General features: G+C 49.2%; 1 protein-coding gene and 1 long non-coding RNA gene across 3 annotated transcripts in view; both read left to right on the forward strand.

Annotated features, from left to right (window-relative positions):
• LOC139600218 (uncharacterized) overlaps positions 1-8703 on the forward strand; it is a 65436-nt gene extending 56733 nt beyond the window's left edge. The window contains exon 6 of the long non-coding RNA XR_011682446.1: positions 592-8703. This is a non-coding gene — a long non-coding RNA (uncharacterized lncRNA). The remainder of the gene's footprint in view (positions 1-591) is intronic.
• Positions 8704-13037: 4334 nt separating this feature from the next.
• Positions 13038-27062, forward strand: part of GALNT17 (polypeptide N-acetylgalactosaminyltransferase 17) — a 257661-nt gene continuing 243636 nt past the window's right edge. The window contains exon 1 of one of the 2 annotated variants that reach the window (XM_071448253.1): positions 13038-13660. In XM_071448253.1, the coding sequence (XP_071304354.1) occupies positions 13423-13660 (238 nt within the window). In that variant the 5' untranslated portion in view covers positions 13038-13422. The remainder of the gene's footprint in view (positions 13661-27062) is intronic. The other variant, XM_071448252.1, reaches the window with a different exon arrangement.

A 27062-nucleotide genomic window follows, 5' to 3' on the forward strand; every position in this document is an offset into this window, starting at 1 on the left:
TGCCTTCACCCACCCTTCCCCTCTCCAGAGGATGCAGTGTCAGAGGTGGAGATGGTCAGAATTATGAATTATGACAAAGAATCCTTGGTGCTGTCCTGTGTCTGAGCACCAGGGCACTGAGCAGGTAAAACAGACACCCTCTGTGAGCTGTGCTGGAGCTGGAGCTGCTGGGATTTGCCCTGGAGGGTTGTGAACAGCATCACCAGACCCTGTGACTGTTCAGGGTGATTTCTGGAAATGGGGGAACGTTTCCCAGGGAGAGCAAAGCAGTTTGGAAAGCTGCTGGTGGGATGTGTTCAGCCTCTCACATCAGGGGGTTTTGTGCCTCTTCATTTCCTATCACCTCTGTGGGTCATAACCTTTTTTTTTTCCTTCCCCCCCCCAGAACTGTCTCCTCTGTATGTCAAGAACTTCCTGTAGGAAATTTTTAGACTGCTGGTGGCAGCCCCATGGAATGAGTCAGCTCTGTGCTGCTTTCAGTCTGGTGAATGAAAGGATCCTGGAGGCATAATTTCCTTATTACTGCAGCCTGGGTTTGACAAAATTGTAGAATTCACTGCTTTCTCATAGATATGTCTGTCTAATTGACAGAAAGAAAACACCAAAGCCTCGTGTGAATCAGAATTCCAGAATCATTAAGGATGGAGAAAAAACTCCAGGATCAGCAAGTCCAACCTGTGAGTGACCCAGCCCAGAGCTCTGAGTGCCACCTCCAGCCCTTCCTTGGGCACCTCCAGGGATGGGCACCCCAAACCTCCCTGGGCAGCCCCTGGCAGTGCCTGAGCCCCCTTTCCATGGGGAAATTCCTGCTGATGTCCCCCCTGAGGCTCCCCTGGCCCAGCCTGGGGCCGTTCCCTCTGCTCCTGTCCCTGTTCCCTGGGAGCAGAGCCCGACCCCCCTGGCTGTCACCTCCTGGCAGGAGCTGTGCAGAGCCACAAGGGCCCCCCTGAGCCTCCTTTGCTCCAGGCTGAGCCCCTGCCCAGCTCCCTCAGCTGCTCCTGGGGCTCCAGACCCTTCCCAGCTCCATTCCCTTCTCCCAGAGCTAAATGTGTGCTGATCAGAGGCACCACTGTGTTGATAATTTATTGTGTGCCTCAGCATTTGCCAAAGCAGGAACACAAGAGCAACAATGCTCTGGTTAATTATTCTGATACCTCCCTTCCTTAAGAGGCTCTGAGATGAGTGTATCTTTTAAAGGAAAAAAATTAAGTCTTTTATCCTGTAGGTTTTTTCCCAGAGAAATACCAAAAATACATTTCTGCTGAGAATTAGTCTTTCTGCATAAAATGCAAATCCACAGTCCAGGCCCCAGATAGACACACACTGGAATGGCCTCACTGCTGGTGCACAGTCCTGGCTGTGCTGCTGGGATTCTTCAACCATTTCCAGCTCCAGCACTCAGCCACATGCCTGAAACTCCTCACCTTAGTGCTGCTCATGTTTTCCCTTTCTTTGAGGCTTTGAAGAGCTTAAAGATCACCTCTCTCACAGTACTTGACAAAAGTATCTCTGCTCTGTGAGAAGGTAACTCCTGCACTCTTCATCTGAAGCCTTTTTCTATCTGCCTGATCTTGTCATATCTTTTTATTTTTCCCAGAAAATTCACCTTCATCCTCTTTTTTGTTTCATGAGCAGCATCCCACTCATTTGTGGCCTTCTCAGCCCTGGGGGCAGCTCTGGGTGCTGTGTCCAGCTCTGGATCCTCAGCACAGCAGGGACAGGAGCTCCTGGAGCGGGGCCAGCTCAGGCTGTGAGGATGAGGAGGGCCTGGAGCATCTCTGTGCCCAGGAAAGGCTGAGGGAGCTGGGGCTGCTCAGCCTGGAGAGGAGCCCCAGCTGAGAGGGGCCCTCAGCCCTGGGTGTCCCTGTGTGCAGGGAGGGGCAGAGCAGGGCCCGGGCTCGGCTCCAGGCCCAGCAGTGGCACCAGAGCCACGGGCAGGCCCTGAGCCCAGAGCTGCCCCTGCCCAGGAGGCACAACTTCTGCCCTGGGCAGTGCCCAGCCCTGAGCAGGCTGCCCAGGGAGGGGCTGGAGTCTCCCTCAGCGGGGATCCTGCAGAGCCCTGTGCACACAATGCTGTGCCCTGTGCTCTGGCATGGCCCTGCCTGAGCAGGGAGGTGCCACCAGGGACCCTCTGGGCCCCTCCCAGCCTGGCCCAGCCTGGGGTTCTGTGAATCACTGACAAGACAAAAGACAAAACCAGGTATTATAAAGACCAGGGTAAGAAACAAGGTGTTAAACACATTTAGGCTTTGGCTTTCCATGTGGCAATCTCAAACTCTATTTCCCCACTGCATTCCCCAAATATTTCCTCCCTGTCCCACCATCCTTGGTCATCCTGGCCATCTCCTGTCTCAAAGGAGTCAGTTCTCCTGGTTTAGAACTGACCAGGACATTTAGGATTAATGGCTGAGCTTTAGTGTATCCATCCACCAAATGGATATTGCTCATCTGAACGTTATGGTCAGAGCTGATGGCTCTAGAGCTCCTTAAAGAAATGATGCTGTAAAAATTGTAAAGGCTATTGATAGTTTATTATTTTTTATCTGTAATATTTACAGCCTTTCACTTCCTTCTTGCATAACATAGCAAATGTTGTTCTGCTTCCTGAAAATGTGTGGTAAATCAACTGATCCACTGTTGTTCTCAAGTATTCTTACTTAGTTAGTTTTCATGCACATGTTTTGGAATCTATGTAAAATATGCCTTAAATAGCTGAATAAAATAAATGCCAGGGCTCTTACAGCTTTTTCCACCTGCTTTCAATGCAGAGCTGCCAAACCATTTCAGTGGTTTATAGCCTGTTGCCCAAAATCAAATTCTGTGTTACTTTTGGTTTAAGGGCTAATAGCTTTTTGAAATATATTAGTGTTTTCTGGTGACAGATCCAAGATTAGCTTTTATCCATTGTTCCAAGAGGTATTCCATAATCCTGTGACACAGTCAACTTTATGAGGAATTTTACAACCTTTCATAAGCACTTTGTGTTTTAAAATGCTAAAAAAACAGTTAAGGAGAGAGGAAAACAAAGCACTGCAGTGTGTCCCTCTGATGTTCCATTGGCCTTTGAAGTGCTGGGGAGCGAGGAGGGATGACTGCAGGAATGACTGCAGGAATGACTGCAGGAGGAATCACTTTGCTCAGACAGACTGAGCAGCCAGCCAGCCAAAGTTTCTGCATGCTGCAGAGCTGCTTTACTGGAGGAGTATTTGCCTTGAGACAATGAACAGCCAGAGTGGGGGAGCCCAAGTCACTGCCAGACCTTGAGCACGTCCTTGGGAGCAGCAGCGCTGAAGAATGGCCTCCATTGGAGTGATGTCAGTCAGTCCTGAGTTTTTCCTGTGATGAAATCAAAACCAGAGTGGGCAGCAGGAGGGGGATTCTGCCCCTGTGCCCAGGTGAGACCCCACCTGCAGAGCTGCCCCAGCCCTGGCCCAGCACAGGCAGGAGCTGGAGCTGCTGGAGGAGCCCAGAGGAGGCTCCAGGATGGGCAGAGGGATGGAGCAGCTCTGCTGGGAGGAAAGGCTGGCACAGCTGGGAATGCTCACCTGGACTGGAGGAGCTTTGGGCTCACCTCAGTGTGGCCTTGCAGGACCTGAAGGGAACTTACAGGAAAGATGGAGAGAGACTTCAGACAGAGGCATGGAGGGACAGGACAAGGGGGAATGGGATCAAAGTGACAGAGAATGGTTTAGGTTGGATATTGGGAAGGAATTGTTCCCTGTGAGGGTGGGCAGGCCCTGGCACAGGGTGCCCAGAGCAGCTGGGGCTGCCCCTGCATCCCTGGCAGTGCCCAAGGCCAGGCTGGACAGGGCTGGGAGCAGCCTGGGACAGTGGGAGGTGTCCCTGCCATGGCAGGGGTGGCACTGGATGGGCTTTGAGGTCCCTTGCAAGCCAAACCATCCTGGGATTCTCTTCTGTGTTCTGGGATGTGAGGCAGTGCAAAAGCAGGACTTTGGGAGTGCTTCCATTGCTCCTAGGTGGTTTCTTCAGGGCAAGGCAAAGGCAGAGCAGTGCTGGGGGAGGGCAGGCTCAGGACACCCCTGCTTTGTGCACCATTGCAAACTGTGGGTACAACTGGGATGAATCTCTCCAGAATACTTTATTCCTCTTTAGCATGGGGAAAAAGGGAAACACCCAAGTGCTGTGATGAGATAGACCAGAGGAGGGAGAATTGGATGGGCTTAGCACAGCTTTTTCCTTTTAAAAGCTACTCTATGAGACCTTCAGCCCTAGATGCAAATGTATATCCTTCCAGGAGAAGTATTTCAGAGGCAGGGTCTAGCACATCATTTTCTCTCCCTGCCTCCTGAAAGATGTCACATCCTTCCCCCAAAACAAATGCTATTGTTGGAAAGAAAATGGAAAATCTTTCTGGCCATTCTTCTGAAATGAAAGCAGCAATCTTCAAAGCTAAGAACAATCCCTTCAGGGTAGCTGAGTAACTGCTCAGGCTATACAAAACCAGCCAATTTGTACTTGTGAGGTATCAAGGCTCAGCTGTTGGATGGGGCTGGAGATGTTTGTACCTGGCAGTGGCTGGAGTCGTCTGTCACTGGGACAGGGTGGGCTGGGCCTGGTCACTGAGTGGTGCTTGAAGCCTGTTTATGTACTGGGGGAGAAACCACAGCCTATTCAGGGCACCAGTTTTCATCTGATGGAGGGAGTCACAGGTTGGACTGAGCCTTGGGATCTGCTTTCCTTTGCAGCTCCGCCATCCAGTGCCTGGTGGTGGGAGCAGAGCAGGCTCAGCCTCCCCTGGTTTGTCCTCCCAGCCAAAACTCTGCTTTGTTTTGTCCCTCATCTCCTACTGCAGCTCCACCTAAACATTAAACAAAGGAGGAGACGGGGTTCTCTGTGAATAACTCCCCAGATGAGAATATTTGTAGTAAAAAGGAAATTTCTACCTCAAAATAGTTTATTCTGGAGGCTTCCCCAGTGGGATTGGCAGTTCTGTGGAGCCCACCTCCCAAACCAGCCTCTCACCTGTGGCTGGTACTGTTTCTGTACCAGTGCTGAGCTGAGGAGTTCAGGATGTTCAGCCACTCTGGAATTGCAGCCTTCAGTTGAGTGTCTGCATATTTGACCCATGAGAAGATGGACAAATGATCAGAAGGATGGAAAATTGAAGCTCTTCTCTGAGGAAAGGCTGAGAGAGCTGACAGGGAAGGTGGGCAGAGAGGATTTACAGGGCCCTGGCACAGGGTGCCCAGAGCAGCTGGGGCTGCCCCTGCATCCCTGGCAGTGCCCAAGGCCAGGCTGGACATTGGGAGCAGCCTGGGACAGTGGGAGGTGTCCCTGCCATGGCAGGGGTGGCACTGGATGGGCTTTAAGGTTCTCTCCAACCCAAGCCATGCTATGACTCTATGACTTCCCTAAAAACTCAGCTCTGGGCATTCTGCCTGGAGACACCCAATGAATCAAGAGCAAATCTGAGATAAAATCCAATTTGGTTTTGTTTTTCCCACTGTACCTTTCGTTAAACTCCACAAGGATACACAGCACCTGTGAGGTTTTACTGGGACAGACACTTGGTGTGTTTTGGGAACTGGGAAGAGAGTTCATATAGAGATTCCCAAAATAAAACAAAAGGCTGCCTGAGAGGGAAGTTCAGTTGTTTAACTCAGAGTGTAAACACATATATGTCTGTTCCTTGACCTACTTGATTTTCTAAACATTAAGAACTGCTTTGAATTATTTTTTTTGCTGGGATGCAGAACTCTTGAAATTTTTATGAGAAGCATCTTCTAAATTCTCTAGCAAGAATTTATTGATGTCAATCAGGGATGTTTAATCAGTGTGATGCAGTTCACACTGGCATTTGTCAAGCAGTTGTTGCCATCTGTGGTTCCTCTTTATTGGGAAGTTTAAATTTTTTGGGTTAAAGCAGTGTATTATTTGCAGATGGTCAGCCCACAATTCAGAACCACAGCAGGATAAACACTGCCCTAGCATGCCTGGGACACAGTTTAAGCACAGTGCAAAAGACATCTCAGTACTACAAAAAAAAATTACATGAAAAGACATAAACAGGCAGGGATTTGTGCACAGTGGCTTGTAAAAGTCACAGGTTATTTTTTAAATTTGCTTTCTTTAATACAACACTGTCTGTATTTTGAGACTGACACAGGGAGGGCTCTCACGGATAAGGAATAAAAGATGAGGGTCAGTTTTCCATTGGCATCTATGGCTGCACCATGGCCAAGCCTTGGATTTGTACCTTCAGTGAAATCTCTGTGACTTTGGCCTCTCATCCTGCCCAGCATGGTCCTGCTGGGGGGAGCAGGAGCATGGGCAGAGCCATGGAGGGTTCAGAAAAGGCTTTGAGCCTTGACCCTAAGCTGAGTACTTGGTCTAAGTCAGGGGACAAGTTGTCCCCCTTGAGCAGGAGCTGTAGCATCCAGAAAGTCAGAGCAGGGCTCAAGCAGCAGCCAAGAGGGGATGCTCCATTTCTGGGCTCTCCTCTGAGGTGGGAGAGGCCAGATTGCTACAGGAAGCAAGAGCAGGACCTGGGGAGGCAGCTGAGCCCTGAGAGGCTCCTCCATCCAGGCCAACTGACCTGTGGGCTTTGTCTGGATATTGGGTTCTGGGCTTTGTCTTGGCTGCAGTGTCACACCTGCACTTGTGACAGTCATGGAAAGGCAGTCAGGATGTTCATAGGAACAGGGATGTGCAGTTTGACTTTGGCATCTTTCAGCATTTCCCTGCTCCCCCCAGGCATGGCCATACTGCAGTGCTGGTGCATGGGCAGCAGCTGAGGGTGGCAGCCTGGGTCTGGTGACAAATTCACCTCTTGTCCTGAAGGCTCCTAAAGGCTTCGGTGCTGGCCAGGTCCTTTGTGTCATCTCTTGGTTTCCTTGGGAATTTAAACCCCAGGGAATGGCTCCCACTGCCAGGGATGGATGGGATATTGGGAATTAGGAATTGTTCCCTGGGAGGGTGGGCAGGCCCTGGCACAGGGTGCCCAGAGCAGCTGGGGCTGCCCCTGGATCCCTGGCAGTGCCCAAGGCCAGGCTGGACAGGGCTGGGAGCAGCCTGGGACAGTGGGAGGTGTCCCTGCCATGGCAGGGGTGGCTCTGGATGGGCTTTAAGGTCCTTTGCAACCCAAACAATTCCATGATTCTGTGGTTTTTTCAAAGGTCTTCAGGTCTCTTTTTGTTTGCTGGTGTAACAAACCAGCAAAGGGCATTCCCTGGCTCAAGGACTAGCAGGTGATGATTAGGTGCTGAAATAACTTGGGCCATGTAAGTACCTTCTATAATGAAAAAGAAATAAGTGAGAATTTATTTTCTAATGACACAAGGAGTCAATATTTAAAATGGGTTTTCTGATTTTTCAATGATTTATCAAAATTTCAATGAATTTGCTCCTCTTGCTCTTCTCCCTTTCCCCCTTGTTTTTCAAGAAATAAGCTGAAGCTTTTCAAACCAGCTCTAATAATAAAATGATTTAAGAATTAAGTTCCGGTCATCAAGATGAATATTGAAGTTCAAAGCAGCAAAACTGAAGAGTAGTTGACTTTAAGCTCTGATTTTTCTTTTTGTGAATAAGTTCCTTCATTTCTGAAGTCAAGAGCTGAAGCCATTCTAGAGGCTTTATAAATGCTGATCCTGAAAGATATTTATTGATAACCATAGCAGGGATCTTTTTAATATCCTTGAGGGAACCATGCAGCAATCTCATATGCTAAAAGCACAATAAGTTGCTTGTTTTTTCACAGCATTTCCCTGATGTATCAGTGATGAGCTGTCCATGCTCACAGGCTGAACTTAAAAATTCATGAAATATGAATGGAGTTATTGTAATGTGCAACTAAATATGTTCCCAACTTTGAAGATAACACTGAGGAAAGTTACTTTTGTGCATTAGCTGTTCCCATAATGGAGAAAAAAGTTAAGGCTGGGGATAAGGGGTTCACTCCTTGCTGTTAAATATGTGCCTGAAATATGTCAGAAATGGCTGAGAGAGAGCAGAGTGAGCCATCAGCTTCAGAATATTGGCTTCTGAAAATAATAAAACATCTTTCTATACAAGTTTTACTCCTTTCACCAGCCCAGGCCTCACAGTGATGTTGGTGACCCTTGCAGGGAGCAGATTCCACATGGAGAAAACTCCAGTAGGAAAAACCAAAGAATTCATGGGCAACACAGAGGCTTAAATTCATCTACCTGATGAACATGTGGCTTTCTCAGAGGTGGTTTTGGTGGCAAATCAACAACATTGAGGCTGAATAATCAGGAATTCTTGAGAGTCTGAGATAAAAAAGGGAAGATGCAACTCCCAAGCACCACCTGAAAGCAAAGAAATAACCCAGTTGCACTCACAGCACTCCAGCCAGAACTCTCAGGCTTTGAGGAAATAAAATTGGCTTTAAATTGAACCTTTTCTGCAGGTTTTTGTTTGGCTGTTTGGAGTTTTTTTGTTTGTGGTGTTGTGGGGATTTTTTTGGTGTTTTGTTTTGTTTTGTTTTTCAGATCACTGTTTCCATACAGGGATTTGGTTATGGAAAGACTCATTTAAGCAATTCAAAGAAATTTAGCTAATAGACCCAAACTTTTTTTACCCCCCCTTCCTTTGAGCTGGTGGTGCAAGGCTGGATACAAGGCTGGAAATGTGAGTGGATGCACCCTGGGATCATCTGGGTGGGCACCCAGCTGGTGCTGGGGAAGGCACCTTTGCCCTGGAGAACCCCTAGCACTGGCAGAAGCTCCAGTGAGTAACAGAAACTATTTTTTCCTGCCTGTTTTACATCTCCCAGATTGTGAAGACAGTCTGCCCCAGATCTGTCATGGTATCATGCTACCATCACACTCTCCTGAAGCAATTGGGGGGTGATAGCTTCTGCAGATCAAGTTATTTTTGTATTTTTAATTCTTCTTCTAACTGGCAGCTCGTGTTGGCTGTATTTTAAGGAGCAAAGATTTCAGCTAAAGCATTACTATGTCATTAACCAATCCATTGAATATTCATGATTTAGTGGATTTTTTTCCCCCCACAGAAGGAGAGAAGTAATTATTTTGGCTAGCACTTGAAAAGTGTGTGTGTGTGCTGTTCACAGAACTCCACTGGAATGGGCAAAAATAGAATTTTTCTATTAGACATGCAAACTGATCTCCTCTGCCCGATACTGATACATATACTTTAGTTCTTCTTCTCTATTTAGTAACAATGTTTCAAGCAATTTTTTTCTTGGTAGGAATGTAATGAAAGCGAAAAAAAAAAGATAAAAAATTGAAGGAAAAAACCTTCAAACTCTCCAGTGGAGGCTGATAGTTGATACAAGGTTGATACTTGGTTGAACCCTGATTTGGAGAGTGGAGTCTTGAGAGACCTTTTCAAGCAACCATTTTGTATTTGCTGTTTAAATTTAGTTCAGTGTTCTGGGGGTGCAAAGCTCAAAGGAAATACAGGTGGGGAAGCTGCTCTCAGGCCTTGGAATGCCACAAAGCATGACTTTTCCTGGTCTCCTACAGCCAGGTCCTGAGGGTGTCCATCTTCAGGGCAGGGTGACAGGAAAGAGCCCCAGGTCATGCCAGTGGAAGTTAAATTAGGTATCAGGAAAATTTCCTCACTGAGAGGGCAGTCAGGGCCGAGCACAGGCTGCCCACAGCAGGGTGGAGTCACCAGCCCTGGGAGTGTTCCAAAAACATGTGGGACAGGGGTTAGTGCTGAACAGGGTGCTGGGGCTGGCTTGGTGAAGGATGATCTTGGAGGTCTTTCCCAACCTTGGGGATTCTGTGATTCTCTGATTCAGTGGACTCTTTGATGTTTTGCTGCTATCTGAAGCATTCTGCTCTCCCTTGTCACTGCAGGGGAGGTACAGAGGGATGTGTTTGTGGATAATTCTGCAGCTCTGGTGACACAGGTGGCACTTGGCTCCTTGGCACTCCCAGAGAGCCGAGCCTCATTCAGAATAAGCTGAGGGTGGTTCTCAGGACACACTGAAGGGAATGTGATGCTTGGTGTGAACAGAACACTCTGGGGTTTGCTTGGTCTCCTCAGGCCAGAAGTGACTGGAGTACAATTGAACAAAACTGAAATAACTCTTTCCCACAAGTGAAAGAAATGAAGAGAAAGTTGCTGCTGCTGAGAGCAGCACGGCAGAAGGGGCCTGTGGAACATGGGCTGCTGCAAACCAGTGCAGAAAGGGGGATCAGCTTTTCCTCAGGCTGGTTCCCTTAGCAGGTCTGCAGAGGGAAGCACTGCCCAGCTGCCCCTGAGGTCAGCAGCAGGGCCAGCTGTCCTGGAGGAGCTGCAGCTGGGCTGGGGACAGGCCCAGGTGATGGGATCATTGTCAGCACAGCTTCAAAGTCTGCTGCTTTCCTCTCCCCAGAATAAAAGAACAGCAGCAGCAACAGAAACCCAGGGAGCTTTTACAAGTCCATCTTCCCAGACAGGGCAGGGGGGCTCTTGCCACATGTGTATTCTGACTTTTTAGCTCTCATGTTATTTCCCACACAGAGCTTTTTTCCTTGCATTTTTTGGACATCTTTATTTTCTCCTGTTGTGCTGTCCTCCCCAGGACCACACGCTCAGGTGTGCCAGGTGCCCTGTAGCCATCTGTCACCCTAAGGGGACTTGTGGCTTTCTCCCTCCCTCCTGTTTTTTGGGGATTTAATTCTGCTCCTTTCTTAGGGGAAGTGGTGGCAAAAATGCTCGACTTCTCCTTCAGCAAGGAGCTGCTTCAAATTCTTTCATTCTCTTTTTTAAGATCCTAAGATTATTTTTTTCCCATTGGGATCATCTGTAACAGCCATGTGCCAAAAGCCTTTAAATCCAGCTTTTTCCAAACTGGTTTATAATTAAAATAGATCTTGCTGCTTCTGTGTAATACACCAGCCTGGCTTCAGTGGGAGCAGTGGTAATGAGGACAACAGGAATGGTTCTTTATCCCAGACTGCTTCAGAATAAGCAGCAGGTATTTTTCTGTTTGCACAAATATTTCTGCTCCTGACAGTTAAAGCCATGTGGTTTCCCTTTTTGGTAAACTACTCTGCCAAGTTGGGGTGGTGTTTGTTTATTTGTTTAATAAAAAGTGTTTTTATTTATAGAGAAGAAAAATCTCAGTTGTCAGCTTTGGAAACAAACCTTCTGTTTACTGTGTGCCAAAACACCCCTATAGAACCCCCAAACCAGCTTCCCCTCAGCGCCTGCCAAAAGCTGGTTTTCAGCAATTTTTGAGGTATTTCTAGCTCTATCCCACACAAATCATTCACATTTTCACCCTCTTATAATGAACCTGAGTGTGGATGATGGACTGACCACAGTATTTTAGGTCTGACTATGAGTTATGTGCCTGTCTCTGCTCCAGGTTTATAGCAGGATCCTGGGTCTGAACATACAAGCCATAAAAGACTTCACGTGCAGCTAGGACTGAATTAAAACTCCAAATCCTCCAAGCCAATTTTAGGTTTGTTTCCACGGCATTGATTTTTTGTTGGTGGTTTTTTTTTTTTCTTTTTTACTTATGGCTTGAAGAGGAGAGGGGTTATTCTTACCTTTTGAAAAGTTGCCTTGTAGGATACAACGGCTCAAGGTTGTTTGAATTTCTAATGCTTGTTGGTGCCATCTTTCTGAAAAGCAGGCTTAACTGTGGCATATGGATAAAGCTCGGAAAACAGGGTTACTGGGGTTGTTCAGTAGTGGCTGTGCCCTATGAGAAGATTCAGCATTCTGGCATTAAAACGTTGGATGTGAACTGTAGTTTATGATGTTTAGCACTTTACTTCATGTCAGGGTTTGAGGTGCAGGTGATCCTTGCTAGCGACAGCCGTGACAGCTCTGAAGTCATTCCCTCGCTCCGGCACTGGAGGAGCCAGGGGAAGCAGGATGCTTCCTTTGTCATTCCGTGCCGGCCAGGGAAAGCCAGCGCTCCGAGGGAGACGACAAAGCTTCCATCTGGGAGAGTGGGGAACAGAGTCCAGGAGAGGGCCACGCACCGCCCCGGGGGCTCAAACTTTCTGTGACACCGAGCGGCCCGAGCGCGCTACCGCGACCGGCCCCATCTCCGCCCGCTCCAGCCCCGCGCTCCCCATCCCGCACAGGGCCGGCACCGAGAGCTCCTTATCCCGCACAGGGCCGGCACCGAGAGCTCCTTATCCCGCACAGGGCCGGCACCGAGGGCTCCTTATCCCGCACAGGGCCGGCACCGAGGGCTCCTTATCCCGCACAGGGCCGGCACCCATTGCTGCTCATCCCCGCACAGGGCCGGCACCCAGCGCTCCCCATCCCGCACAGGGCCGGCACCGAGGGCTCCTTATCCCGCACAGGGCCGGCACCGAGAGCTCCTTATCCCGCACAGGGCCGGCACCGGGGGCTCCCCATCCCGCACAGGGCCGGGACCGAGGGCTCCTTATCCCGCACAGGCCGGCACCCAGCGCTCTCCATCTCCTCAGAGCACCGGCACCGAGCGCTCTCCATCTCTTCACAGCACCGGCACGGAGCGCTCCTCATCCCCTCAGATCCCGGCATCCAGTGCTCCTCACCCCGCACAGGGCCGGCACCCAGTGCTCTTCATCCCCTCACGGCCCCGGTTCCCAGAACTCCTCATCCCTTCACGGCCCTGACACCCAGCGCTCCTCATCCCCTCACGGCCATGGCAGCCCGCACCCGCATCCCCCTCACGGCCAGGGCGCCCCGGCACTCCGCGCTCCCCATCCCCGCCCGGCCGCGGCGCTCCCCATCCCGCAGGGCCGGGGGCCGATTCCGGGCCGCGCTGCCCGCTCGGCCCCTCCGCAGCCCCCGGGCCCTGCGCCGCGCTCGGGCCGCCATGCCGGGCTGTGGCGGGGCCGGGCCGCTCTCCGCAGGCGCGGGCGCTGCGCGGGGGCTCTGCCGCAGCCGCCGGCCCTGCGCGGGGCGGGGGCTCCGCCGCGGCCGCCGTGCCGCCCCCTCCCCGGGCGCCGTGAGGGGCGGGCGCCCCGCGCCCCCGCCCGCCCCCGGCCCCGCTCCGCCCGCGCAGGGGGCGCCGGCTCGGCCCGCGCCGCGCAGCAGCGGCCCCGCTCCCCCCGCGGGCCGGCGGAGGCGGGAGGCGGGCGGGGGCCGGGCGTTGATGCCGGCGCTGATGCCGGCGCTGCCGCAGGGCTCCTCGGCCCCGCGGCCGCTCCGCAGCCCCGGCGCGGCCGCCCTGCGCGGGGCATGAAGTTGCGGCGGCGGCGGCGGCAGCGCGGCGGGCGGAGCGGGGCGGGCGGCCCCGGCCGCGCCTCCTCTGCGGGGTCATAGTCCCGAGCGGGCTCGCCGCGCCTGGGCGAGCGGTGCCGCTGCTCGCCAGCCCTCCCGCTCCGCTCGCCGCCGCCGTCGTGCGGCCAGCCCAGCCCAGGCGGCCGGGGCGCGCTCCCCGCGATGTGCGCGCAGCGGCGGGCGGCCGCCGGCCCGCTCCCATAGCCCTGCCGGCAGCGCGGCGGCTGGCGGGGCCCCTCGGGAAGTTTGATGGCTTCTTTGAGGAGAGTCAAAGTCCTGCTGGTGTTAAACCTGATCGCCGTGGCTGGCTTCGTCCTCTTCCTGGCCAAGTGCAGACCCATCACGACCAAGAGCGGCGACTCCTACCATGACATCCATCCCAGGGCAGAAGTGGCCAACTTGACAGCCCACGGCATCAGCTCCATCCAGGATGCAGTGCTGAAGAGGCTCTCGCTCCTAGAAGACATCGTTTACAGGCAGCTGAATGGTAGGAACAGTTCTTCTGCTCTTTAATGCCTTCGGGGTAGGGTCGGTGATGGTGAATGGAGGCTCGGAGCAGGTGCCCGCCTTGCCTGAAGTTTGCATGACGGACCCCTGCTCTTCCCTCTGTTGTTGTGCAAACGGAGTCTCAACAGACTGAATCGATTTAGCATCTGATTTCTAAGTTTCGTGTGTACCTAAAGCTCGGGGTACCTTGCACAGGATGGAAGGAAATGGTAATAACAGAATGCTGCCTTTCATATTTATAGCGGCGGTCAGTAAATGACAGCAGCACGATTTCTGCATCAAACGAGCCGGGTGTGCGGCGGGTGAGCACGGGTTGGAGCAGCGCAGGGTGTATTGATCGAGGGAATGGCTTTTACTCCCGCAGAGCTGGGCTCGGAAAAGGAGTTTTCAAATGGCTCAAGTGTGTTGCATCATTTGAGTGCAGAAGGTCAGAAAGCAAAAGACACTTTCCCTAAGAAGTTAAGCAAACTATCCAGTATTTCCTATGGCTCAGCACTGACAACTGCTAATTAAAATCTCAAGTAATGCTTCTCTTTATAGCACAGAAAAGGGATTTCTATTAAAATCTCACCAGGTTCAGTAGTTCAGAGATGTAGAAAGGGAGTTTTAAAGATGCTGTGCAGGATAGAGAAACACATTGTAAAGATGTAAGAAATCTAGGTGAGATATCTAATTAAAACACTCACTGTGGAAGCTGATTTTTTTAAAGTTGTTCCCCACAGATTCACAACTGGGGGTGTAATTTCAATCAAGGGTCTTGCTTATTGCTTCCAATCTTTGTAGCTTTAATCCCTGCAAGTTTCTGTGTGTTGGAATGAGCAGAGTTGGTGTTTCTGGCAGTGTCGGTGTGATTCCCTCTCCGAGTTTGGAATGTGGAGCTCGTGCCCCATTCTGCGCTGTGCTGAAGCAGGAGCTGGTGTGTGCTGTGTGTCGGTGCTGAGCCTGAGCTCTGGCTGGTGTCACTGTGCACCCAGGAGGAGAGGCAGGTGCAGGGATGCAGTGTGGCTTTCCCGGAGCACTTGGCTCGGGCAGTGGCTTTGGGGACAGCACTGGAGCACTCAGCTGAGGAGGAAAGTGTTACTGACATTCCTCCTGGATACACCTGCATGAGAAACCTGTCCTGCCTGTGCCTGGCACTGTGAGATGCTGAAGCGGCACTGGGGAGTGATAAACAAAGGAGAAGCGTGAGAATAATGAGGAATAAGGTAGGAAGTTGAATGTTATTTGAAATCAATCTGTGAAATTGCCTGCTCCTGGATCCTGCTAGGGCAGAAGTTTCCAGGAGGACTTAGGCAGGTTTTGGGCAGTAACTGCAGCTCAAGATAAGAGCCCTTATTCCAGGACATTGAACTAGGATAGGACAAGTGATCATGCAGCAGTCTGCCATCCCTGCAGACACAGGGTGAGCTGGGGTGATCCCTTACTGCCCTTCTCTGGGGGTTAACCTGGGGCTCCCCACTCTGCCCTGCCCTGTGGTGCCTTGGGCTGGTGAGAGGAGCTGCAGGGGCAGGGACAGCTCAGTGCTGTCCCCAGGCTGCTGTGGGCACGGGCAGCGCTGTCTGGAGCCTGCTCAGTGCTGAGCAGCAGTCATGCACCTACACACCAGGGGAGGCAGAGAGGGAATAGATATGTTGGCATATCACAAACGTTTTCTCAGGGCAGGCAGAAAGCTGAGCACATAAATGTGACATCTTGTCTGGCCTCTGCATCCTGGGGTGATTTATAGCAGCGCAGATCAGTCTGCCTAAAAAATAGCTCTGGCATGGTGCTTATGTAACTTTGGGTCAAGTGTATATTTGGTACGTGTGGTTTGGAGAGAAGCTCATTGCTCTGAGGGGTGGCTCTGGGCTGTGCTTCAGCAGGGCTGGGGTTTACAGCAAGATGTGGGGGGGCCATCCCCACCCAGCAGCACTGAAAGGGAACAGTCAGGGGCACTGGGACAGCCCCTGGGGCTGAGGATGAGGAGCAGATGGATTGGCTTTCCCACCAGGAATTTTCTGTGCCTGGATAAGTGTTCATCCTGGGCTCTTGAGGAACACCTAAAATCTCCTGCCTGCTGGAAGTGTGCAAATAGGAGCTCACCACTTCTCTTTGATTTTTGTGTGGGCAGTTTTGTGCTGGTGCCTCACAAACCCCACTTCAGTCCTGGGCCAAGCTCCCTGCACAATGACACACTGAGAGATGAGAATTCTCTTTTGGTTCTCAAAGGTCATGTTTCACTTGAAATCTGACCTGTGGTTTAGCAACTACAAAATCATGGAATAAAGTTGTCTTGGTTTGAAAAGACAGGTGTCTGCTAAGGAAGGCAGGAGCCTCCTTTGAAATGGAAAATGTAAACCCCCTCCCTCTGAATTATTATAATTTTGAAATTAAGCGGCCCTCAGGCAAACATGTGGGAGTAGGAATAACAGTTATTTATTAGGAAAACTAAAAATAGAAATGTAATAGTACAAACAACAACAAAAAAAACCACTGCGAGTCAGAACACAACCTGACCCCGTGTGTCAGGGGGTGGCACAGCCCCATCCCATGGGGGCTCAGCCCTCCTGCAGTGCCAGCTGTGGCTCTGCTGGAGCAGGGATCCTGCACAAGGGGGGAGTTTTCCTCTGCAGCTCCAGGGCTGCTGCAGATGGGCCTGGGCTCCCTCTGGCCATGCAGGGCAGCAGAAGCTGCTCCTCTGGCAATGCCCTGGGCAAAGGCTGCTGGGCTGTGCCAGGCTCACATTGGATCCAGGTAGGAATGCTTGGCTCCTGCCCTGGGCAATGCAGCATCTCCCCATGGGATGCTGGAATTGGATCAGCCCTGCAGGGACACTCAGTGGCCATGGACAGCAGAGATCTCCTGCAGGGAGGATTGGCTGGGGGAGAGATCAAGAAAACTGCCCCAAGAACAGCAGAGAACTGCCCCAGCTCTGACACATGGGGACAGAACACACACACCCAGCTAAATATTTCAACCTAAGACAAAAATATTATATATAGGGCTGCAAGTTTAGAACCTGCACCTCACAGAGCACTGGGAAGTGTTTGGCCAAAGAGAGAAGCTACAACCCACTCTGTGTGCAGCCAGCTATGGATTTCTCCTGCATTATAGGACTTGGATGGATTTCAGTGGGAGTTGAAGCCATCTTTAAAAACCTGAATGTCTTCAAAAGCTCCATTCTGTACAGATAAAATGAGCAATCACCAATCTGATCATAGCATTGCTGTGGGTTTGGTTTTTGAGTCATGTAGTGTAAAGCATATTGGAAATAACAGCTCTCGGTGGTACAGCAGCCCTCATGTTTTATGTGTGTATATTTATTTATCTCTGTAAAGGTTGGCCATAAAAAAAAGGTAAACATCACTGCTTTGGCTCTGGGAAAGGAGGGATTTGATATAATCCTTCTGTCTGAATGATTCTTCTCTGCCATGCTGTTCTGGAAATAACACCAGGCTCCCTCTCACTCCTCTCTGAGCAAGAAGAGCTGTCCCAAAGGTGGCCCAATCTGTACATTTGTTTTGCTCTTTCTAAAAGTTGATTATTGCTCTTGAACTCATTGCACAGGTTGTGTGGGGCTGCTCTTTGCTGATCTAATTGATGGCTCCCACACACAGAGGTCTGATGGTGCCCTTTGGAATGGAGGGCTTTGTATGTGTAGGCACTGATCTGGGAGTTCAGGGGATATTTAATATCTGCAGTCTCTTTTATGGATGGAATTGTCTTGTCCAGCAGATGTCCAGAGAAAGCTAATGAAGGTCAGAAAGGAATGTGTATATTTTACTCTGGGTGTTAACTACAACTTGTTTTTTTGATCCAAGCCTGTTTTTTTATGTGCTGACATTTACATGAGTACAAATTGTGATCCAGCTTATTTCCAACTTTATGGAGATTTGCACAAATGAACTTTTCAGTTTGTGTTTACAAATAGAGGGTTTCTATGCTGTGTGACCAGGTGAGGGGATGAAGGGAGCAGAGACTCGGAAGGGAGCACTCAGCATAGAACCGTGCTGAATTTTCAGGAACCACGTGCTGCTTCCTGGGAAGTACTGGGCAAAGTCACCCCATTAGCTCACCCCATTCCTCTGGGGTTAATGCAGGAACCCATTGATGACTACGGGGAATCTGAGAAATTGGGCATTTGTAGGAGCCAGAGACAGCAAAGGTGCTCCAAGCTTTGAACATCCCAGTGGCTGGAGGGTGACATGGCTTGAGGAAAGCTGTGTTTGTTTCCAGTGTCCAAAGCTACTGTGAGACCTTCTCAGTGGGATGGGTCAGAAAATGGTGCTGCCATTGGAAAATAGGGATTGCAGGAGGGAGAGAGCTCAGTCAACCCTGGGTACAGCCATCCCCTGTACCCTGTACCACACCTTTTCCACACATCTGGAAAAGGTGTGAGCAGGTCACTTGTGCTGCCCACTGGGCACCTGAGGAACCTCCCAGGCAGCCACTCCCAGCCTCTGTGTCCAGCAGAGGTCTGGCTCCTGGATGAAAGCCTCCAAGCAGTGTGAAGGCTGGAACCTCCCTCTCTGGGGTACTGGTGGATAGGGGTGGATTCACAGCAGCTGCTGACTCCAGGAAGTGCTTGGCTGCCTGGAAGCCAACGTGACAGGAATGATGTGGCATCTACCTGGCAGTGTGGAAAAATAGTACCAAAGTCTGAACCTCAAGCTAAATACTGGTAGGACAGAGAACAGAAGGGCATGGCCGACTCATCCAGAGCTCTTCTGTTAAATTTTATTTTGTGGTCTTTCAACAGGTCGTAGAATCACAGAATGGTTTGGGTTGGAAGGCACCCTAAAGACCATCCAGTTCCAGTTCTCTGCCATGGGCAGGAACACCTTCCACCATCCCAGAGTGCTCCAAGCCCTGTCCAACTTGATGTATAAGATCAGGGAGACTTACAGCTATTTGCAAATTGTTGTAAAAGAGAGCAGTGATGGAGGAGTGCTGAAGTGAAGCTGGCCAGAAAAGGGTGAACAGAGAGGGCTTCTTCCCCTGTGCTAAAGAAATGCACAGATTAAACTGCTGCATTTACCGAATGTTAATGTTGAAAAGGAACTTTACATTCCTTGGGGGTGAAATAAGCCTGTGTTCATTTTTTAAAGCAGCCTGCATCTGTGCTTTTGCACATGGAATAATGTGAACATGCTGAGGTATGGCCAAGTGCATGCCAGCAGCCTCCTGTGTTCTGGCTGTGCTCTCATCTGCTTATCCAATTAGGAAATTAACTTTGGGAGGGTTGCATATGGACATGGAGGCCGACACTGAACCACAGCCCTCAGCACGGTGTTGCTATCCTTGTAAAGTGGCACTTAATTAACTTAAAACACTTTGGAGATATGTGGATTTGCTTCCCATAAGGATAAGATAGTGCTTATCTGCTCTAACACTTATCATCCTCCAAACACATTACAAACTTAGCTAACCACTGAGTATAGAAATTATATATGTAAATAAGGCAGACTAAAAGTGGTTTTATCAGCATTTAGGCGAATGTAATAGCACTTACACCCACAGACTGGTAATATTGAGTTTTTAACAGGTAGGTAATATATTAACTTAAATGCTAAGAAATTCCCTGATTAAGATAAATAACTAAGTGTAAATAACTGAGAGGAGGGAAAAGCTGTTTGTAGGCAGTAGGGCACAAACTTTGATGATGTTGTTGAGCTAAAATAGTTCTTTTTACGAGCAGAGCCTTGGTGAGTGCAATCCTTTGATATAAGAAATGATGATGTGGAGATAAGGGATAGCATGATGGGGATGCTGTGTTAACTGATGGATGTCACACAGCAGCTGGGATGCTGCTTCCCTGTCTGTCCCACTGCCAGGATGTTTCTGAAGTAGAAAATAACTGTATTATATAGGATGGCCTTCACATATTATATAGCAACTTGATGAAAATTGCCAGTTTAACATTTAGGATACACCAAACTGTCACCGTCATATTTTCTGAAAAATCTCTTTGCCCAGGAGTTTCTCCTGGGAAGCCTCAGAGAAAAATGAAAACAATATTATCTCATTTGCTTCTCCTGTGTTTTGCTGCTTTGGAATGTGTTTGGACATTGTTTATCCAACAGGTGATTGTTTCATTGGTTTCATGGGAATTGTTTTTACTTATTGGCCAATCAGGGCCAAGCTGTGTCAGACTCTGGAGAAAGAGTCAGGAGTTTTCATTAGTATCTTTTAGCCTTCTGTCAGTATCCTTTCTCTATTCTTTAGTACAGTTTAGTATAGTATTCTTTAATCTAATATAGATCATAAAATAATAAATTAACCTTCTAAGCACATGGAGTCAGATGCATCATTCCTTCCTTCCAGAGACGGGGTCCCAGAAAATACAACACCAAACAGATTTGGTTTCCATATTCTTTATTAGGAATAATGAAAATTATGCATTCAGTACCTGCTTTTAGAAGTTCTCAGCCTAAACTTTCTCACAGCAGGAGAGAGGTCTGCACAGGCTCAAGGCACCTGAGAGCTGCTGCCTGTAAATTATTCTTAGCAGGTTCCTGAGAATTGGGTTTGATACTGATCAAGGAATGAATAAAGGAAGTAGTTCTTAGAGAAATAATAGAGTTAAAAGGTGAAGCTTAAGAGAGACGTTTGGAAGCATCTGGAAGCTCAGACATTAATGTGACATTTAGTTTGCAACCCATCTGACAAGGAGCTGATAGATAATTTGGGGGTTTGATGGTTGTTTGGCATCATGATCCAAATATTCCCTGACATTGACAATGCATGAGTAATAAGCCAGTAGCACATTTGTCGTGCAGAGACAACGCAGGATTCATGGGATGCAACAGCAGTGACCAGAATACAGTGACAACAGTGGTGTTTTAGTTTTGCATATTAATTCAGGCCTCCCTGAATAGAGAAACAATCTTCCCTGGCTGGTAGAATTCACAAAGGTATGTTAGATTTACACTGCCTGTTTAGTTGTGCAGCTATGAGAAATATCTCCCCAGGGATACAAAACACCCAGCAAGGTACTGTAATTATGTGAATAATAGTCCTGCTTGTGAGCCTCAGTCTGGATCAGGAGTGTCCTATTGTGTCTCCAGGGAGAGACACTTGGAATTGGATTTCTATGAAGAAGCATGGGCATGTAGAGATGTTTCAGTGCCTGGAGGCTTCCAGCTGCCACTCCAGAGGGCAGGACTCTGCCCATGGTGTTCTCTGTAAATTATTCTTAGCAGGTTCCTGAGAATTGGGTTTGTTCTCTGCTGGGCTCCCAAAGCATCCTGGATACCCCAAGCCCTTTGGGAAGGCAGCAGGAATTGCTGGGAGCAGTCCTGTGCTTGCTGTCTTGGAGATCTTCCCTCTTGACCAGGCAGGAGCAATGGATGAAGTTGGCTTCAGGCATGTGCTGTCCATGTGCCTGGATTTTGGGGAATCTTCTGGTCCATCCCAGGCCATCCTGCCTCCTTATCCTCTCCTGGCAGAGAGCACGAGTGTTGCTGATCGGAAAATGCAGCCTGTGAGAAACCCACCTGTTAACAACAGCAAAGGGAAATGAGCCTGCTCAGGTAACCAAGGAGGTTTTACTAATTTTGTGATTCACACCACTAATCTTTGCCTAAAATGGAACATCTGCTCCAGATGTTGCTGGCAGGCTGCCACTTCCCAGCTCCTCAGACACGCCTGAGCTATGGGGTGTAGCTGAGGGCATTCTGCATGCTGATAGATTACATTTAAAAGAGAGGCTTATTTTTGGTAAGATGTCCTTATCAAAGTCTGCAAAGGGCTGTTCAAGCTGAATACTCGGAGTATTGACCCTCCTGTGAGTCAACAGCAGTGATTCAACTCAGAAATGTATCAGAGCAGCACAGAGATTATTTTTCCTAAACAGTTCTGGGAGTACAAGCAACTGTATTTTCCAGCCCCCAGTCCCCATGGTCAGATTTGTTCTAGAAATTGTTGAATGCTTTACACCTTATAGCTACAAGCCTTGCTATTTCTGCCTATAAATCTAATAGCTATCGACCCACATTCTGACATCCCCTGACGGTTATCTAAAAATAATGCAGGAATGATGCAATGAGACGTAAAACTGTGAGGAGAGGGCTGTGCTGAGCCATCACAGCCTGCTCTGGGTGCAGCTCAGGGCTCTGCTGCTTGGGTCCTTGGGGAGATGCAAAGTTGCCTGAAAAAGGAAGAAAATTCCCGGTGAGTTGGATAAAAATCACAGTTTGCGTTTCCCTTTTTAAAATCTGATACTCGGCGCTCGCTGTGTAATGAATCCCAGTTCTGTGATCCTGCCCTCCCAGGGATTCCTCCCTGAGAGTCCCTCTGATCCCTGATACCCCAGAGAGCCATGCCAAGGGCTGTCTGCCATGTCCCAGCACTTGTTCTGCCTTGGAACAGGAAACACTGACAGCATCACCGGCTCTCTGCTGTGGCAGTAATCCGAGAACTCTGCTTTAATGGATTTGTTAAAAAAAGGGATCCCCCTGGGCTCTGTGACCCAAGCTGCTGTGCAGGAGCACCATTCTTCCTGCTGACAGGGAAAATGAGAGATCTCTGGAGCTCTGGGGCCGTGTCACACACAGTCAGTCAGCACATCTTCCCTCACAGCTGGAGTGCTGTGGTGCACAGGGGGATTCAATTCCAGAGCAGTAAAAACACCAGTGTGATGTGTCAGCATGGGATGATCAGAAGGAAGGAGGGAAGGGGAATCCTTGGTCCCTCTCCCCTTTAGTGCCCTTATTATGTGCAAGTGGAAATGACTTAGAATCACAGACTGGGCTGGGTTGGAAAGGACCTTAAAGCCCACCCAGTGCCACCCCTGCCATGGCAGGGACACCTCCCACTGTCCCAGGCTGCTCCCAATGTCCAGCCTGGCCTTGGGCACTGCCAGGGATCCAGGGGCAGCCCCAGCTGCTCTGGGTAACCTGAAGAATTCCCTCCCAATATCCCCTGGAACCCTGCCCTTTGTCAATTTAAAGCCCTTTGTCTTTGTCACTTCCCATGGTTTGAGGTGTGAGTGGCCCCAGCACCTCCGTGGCTCTGGAAGGGGAAGGCTCAGGCTGAGAAGAGCTGGGCTCTGCCATGTGCTGCCTCTGGGCATCCTTGATCCCTCTGCCTGCATTCCCCAAAAGGGATACAGGAGTTCCTTTGCTCCTTCTCCTCTATGGAACAGCAGGGCCTTTCTGTGTTGGTGGGCCCTGGAAATGCAGATTGCTGTTCCTTTGTGTCTAAGTGCTGACACAGAAAGCAGAAAGCCATTACAAGGGAGAAATCAGCAGTGGATTAACAGACACCAGCAGAGCCCCAGCTGAGTTATTCTGGGTGTTTCCTCGAGCTGCAGAGCCTCAGAGAGCCATGCAAGGTTTCTTACCTGCTGGTTGTCACAATTTACTTAACCTTAGTTTTAATCTTCATTAGCTTATGCAGTATTTTGGGCAGGGTAATGGCCTGCCACGGTTGTGCCTGTTCTCAGAGCATAAAGGTAAAATGAGAAGGTTAATTTTTAAATAACAATTAGAATCTCTTTCTGGGTCTTTGCCTATATTACACTTTAAATGGAATCATGAGGGCACTCACGTTTGCACCAAATTACTGCTAATTCTTCCAAAGCAGTTGCTTGATCACACTTTACAAACACAAAGCAGAGGAGGAGAATAAAGAAGTGAAAAGCCATTTAATGAATTTTAAAGCTTGCTTATATTTCATTATTGGATTTTAAATTTTTGTTGACCTTTGTGTGTTTTTAGCATTTGCTGCCTTCAGAGAGGTGGGCTGGAACACTGAATGCTTTAAATATCAGGGAACATAAACCCCCTGTTCTGCTGGATTTTATTGCAGTATTTCCTCTTTACATTGACAAGACAATAACAATAATAACCATTATCCTGGTGTAAACCACATCGTGCCTTACCCTTTGCTAAGTGTAGCCAAACACCATAATGTGGGATTTCAGTTTGCTGGAAGTTGTTGCTCTTGTCATCAGGAGGGACTGGTGTCATCACTGAGGGCAGCAGGATCCAGCAGGAAAGGTTTGGGGCTCAGTTTTAACTGTGATGTTTTGTGCTCCACCCATCACACAGAATAATATTAGAAAAAATATGTAAGTTAGGGATTTATGTTTCCTTATGTAGTACTGAGGGGACGTCTCAAGGACAGGAAGAGATGAGATTTTTATGTGAGGAATGATATGAGAACAAAGAAAACCTTGCAGATGAGTTTTGGTTATTTGAAGATACTTGGAACTGGCATCAAAGAGGTGGGAAGAGCAAAAGTGAGGCAGGAAAGGTGCTGGGTGTGCTTCTTCCTCCTTAGGGAATGCCACAGAGTGGCTCAGGCTGGGAGGGAGCCTAGAGGGTCCCTGTGGCACCTCCCTGCTCAGGCAGGGCCATCCCAGAGCACAGGGCACAGCATTGTGTGCACAGGGCTCTGCAGGATCCCCGCTGAGGGAGACTCCAGCCCCTCCCTGGGCAGCCTGCTCAGGGCTGGGCACTGCCCAGGGCAGAAGTTGTGCCTCCTGGGCAGGGGCAGCTCTGGGCATCGTTCCAAGGGCTGGGCTGGAGCCTGGATGAAGTGATTCCCCCTCCCTTGGGCTGTGACCTTGCCCTGTGGTCCTGACTGGTTCCTGTCCCTGATATTTGGTGCTACAGACCATTGAGAAACAGGCTGTTCCCAAACCACTTAATACAAATCATGCAGAATGATTGGGTGGAGTAAGAATTAGACCTAAAGTTGTGTTAATTCCCTGTCACTTTTGGATTTCAAACTCCTCTTAGTTTAAATCTTTATTAATTGCATGATGATTACGGTGAAGGGAAGGTAAGTTAGAAAATGAAATAATAGAGTCATAGAATATCCTGAGCTGGAAGGGGCCCACAGGGATCATCCAGCCCAGCCCATGGCCCTGCACAGGACACCCCAACAATTCATAAAGCAATTATTAAAGGGGCACACAGAGGGACCCTGGTAGTGGGAAGCTGGGGGAGCCAGAATTTCAGTTTGGGGGAGCAGGTGCTGCTGGTGAGACAGGGGCTCTTTGGATGAAGTGACAGGGTGGACCCTGTCTGGTTTTCAGGCCCCTCAGGTGGAAGTCAGGAACAAACCTTCAGTGTCAGGAGTAATAAATGATTTATTTACCCTGTGGGCTGAGGGGGCTGCTCTCTCTGGCATGAAGGGGAATGGCTCACACGTGGGGCTGTTTGCTCAGAGCTGTTGGGAGGGGACAGTGAGTGAGGTGCATCATGCAGGTGATTTATGGAGGGGCAGACACCCCTCAAACCTCCTGTCAGAAGTGTCTGGAGGTAGTTCCTGCCTTTTGCAGTGTCTGACATGGGAAGAGTTGTGAGGTCAGGTTATATTGGCTTGATTTGCCTTTGGATCAAGCACTGAATCAATACTGACTTTCTGGGGGAGTTTAATCGCTGTTCTGACAGACATGAAAGGGGCTAGGCAGTAAAATGGGATTTTACACTTTTATCAGTCTTTTCCTAGTAAGTTGCTCAACTTCCAAGTACTAACTAATGCTGTGTCCCATCTATGAATTTTCCTTCCTACTGATGCTGTCTGTTTGATCTGAGAGCAGCACCAGACCTTGCAAATTAGGGCTACCAGCCAGGCTGCAGTGGGGACAGAGAACAGGAAGGAATAAAACTTAGACATCACATTGGAGGTCTTCAGCATAATTTATGCTCTTTGTGCAGCTGTTTGGAAAATCCTGGAATTCCCCTGAATGTCCAGCTCTGCATATCCAGAAACACCCAGCTCCGATTCCAGAAATTCCAAAGAAATTTGATTTGGATATCCCTATTTACTCCAAGCTACAGACCTGGGTGGAGACATTTCTGGTATCATTTTATTCTGAGGCTGTCCATACTTTTCCAGCATGAGAAACTGCTTTAATTTGTTTATATTTTTTCCAGTTAGACTGAGATGGCTGGATATTGTCAGGATATTGTCAAGATCATGTTTGTCTTTAATGACATCAAAGTGGTCCACATGTTTCTGGCAAAGATGAGTGAGAAGAATCACAGAATGTCCTGAGCTGGAAGGGATCCTCAGGGATCATCCTGGCCCTGCCCACACCCCAACAATCCCAGCCTGAGCATCCCTGGGGGCTCCTGGAGCTCTGGCAGCCTCGGGGCTGTACCCATTCTCTGTTCCATGTACCAAGAACAGGCACCATTGTCCTCATGGAGGGACAAAAGTGGCTATAAAGGGACAATGAGTGGAGTGATTGAACTGGCAGCTCAAAAAAAAATGGGGCTGAGAAATCATGGGAGCAGAGAAGGGACTGGATGAGGAGGCTGAGATGGGTGGGGACCTTTGGGATTGAGGAATGGGACAGGGTGTCCAAGGAGCAGCAGTCCTGGGGCATCTCTGGTTTGCTTCAGGAATATTTGAATGTGTGCAGCTGCTTATTTTGTTACAAGCAGTGGAAGAAGGGCTTGCCACAAAAGAAGTGTCTTTTCAACTCACTACTTTGTGTATATGAAGTATAACTAAAAGGAGAGGGGCTTCCAGAAGCCTTAGTGGCAAATGTAGTCGCTGAAGTTTGTTCTGGTTTGGTGATTCCAGTGTGAGCCTCGCTCAGGAGATGAGTGGGTGCAAAGCAGGGCAGGTATTATTAGCTGTGCAAAGCAAAACAATACAGTTGCTGTGGAAAAATTACAGGGTTTGTGCTGAAGCAGATATTTAACCTTTGTTTTTACAACTCCAGAAATGAAGCAGTTTGTTTCTTAATGGGGGTTTAATGCTGCAAGTGTGTGCTGACTGGGTTTTCACGTGGAATGGAAGAGATGCTGGGCTATTAAAGTCTGGTTTAACGATCCCTTTTCCCATAACTCCTAATATTTGCCATTTACTAATTATGATGTTCTGAAGTAGTTTGCATTTGCAGTAGATGTTTTAAATGCTGCAGCTGTTTTCGTTTCAAGCTAACTGCTAGTGACTTTTTTTTTAAAGAAGTATTGTGTATTATTGGTGATTTTTGGAGGCTGGCAGGAAGCGCTCACCTCAGACTGCTCTTAATTAGGAAGTTTTTTATGTCCAGGCCTCCAGTGGAAGCAGAATTAGAAGAAGAGCTGTGCTGGAGAACACAGAAGCTTTCTGTGAGCATTGTTTTGTGGTGTAAACTCCTGTGAGTCAGCAAGGGTGTGCCCAGGGGTGGCTGCTTTGGGGCCCTTTGTGATTTGGGATGTATTGCTGTGTTTGTTTGTGTTTTTAAATCCTTGGGATTTTCTGGCAGGTGTATTACAGGGGAAATGTGTCTGTTTGAGAGGTCACAGCCTGGGCAGCAGCTTCTCAAGGAGACTGTGAGAAATGAAAAAATCAGAGTGGTTTGTTCATGGCCCATTCTGCTGCTCCAAGGGACAGTGGGATGGGACAGGTGACCTCATTTAGGGCCCCACAGATGTTGTGAGGACACTGACCTTTGG

The sequence above is a fragment of the Agelaius tricolor genome, unplaced genomic scaffold (genome assembly GCF_023055355.1).
Source record: "Agelaius tricolor isolate 1412-34295 unplaced genomic scaffold, bAgeTri1.0.p SCAF_25, whole genome shotgun sequence".
Lineage (NCBI taxonomy): Eukaryota > Metazoa > Chordata > Aves > Passeriformes > Icteridae > Agelaius > Agelaius tricolor.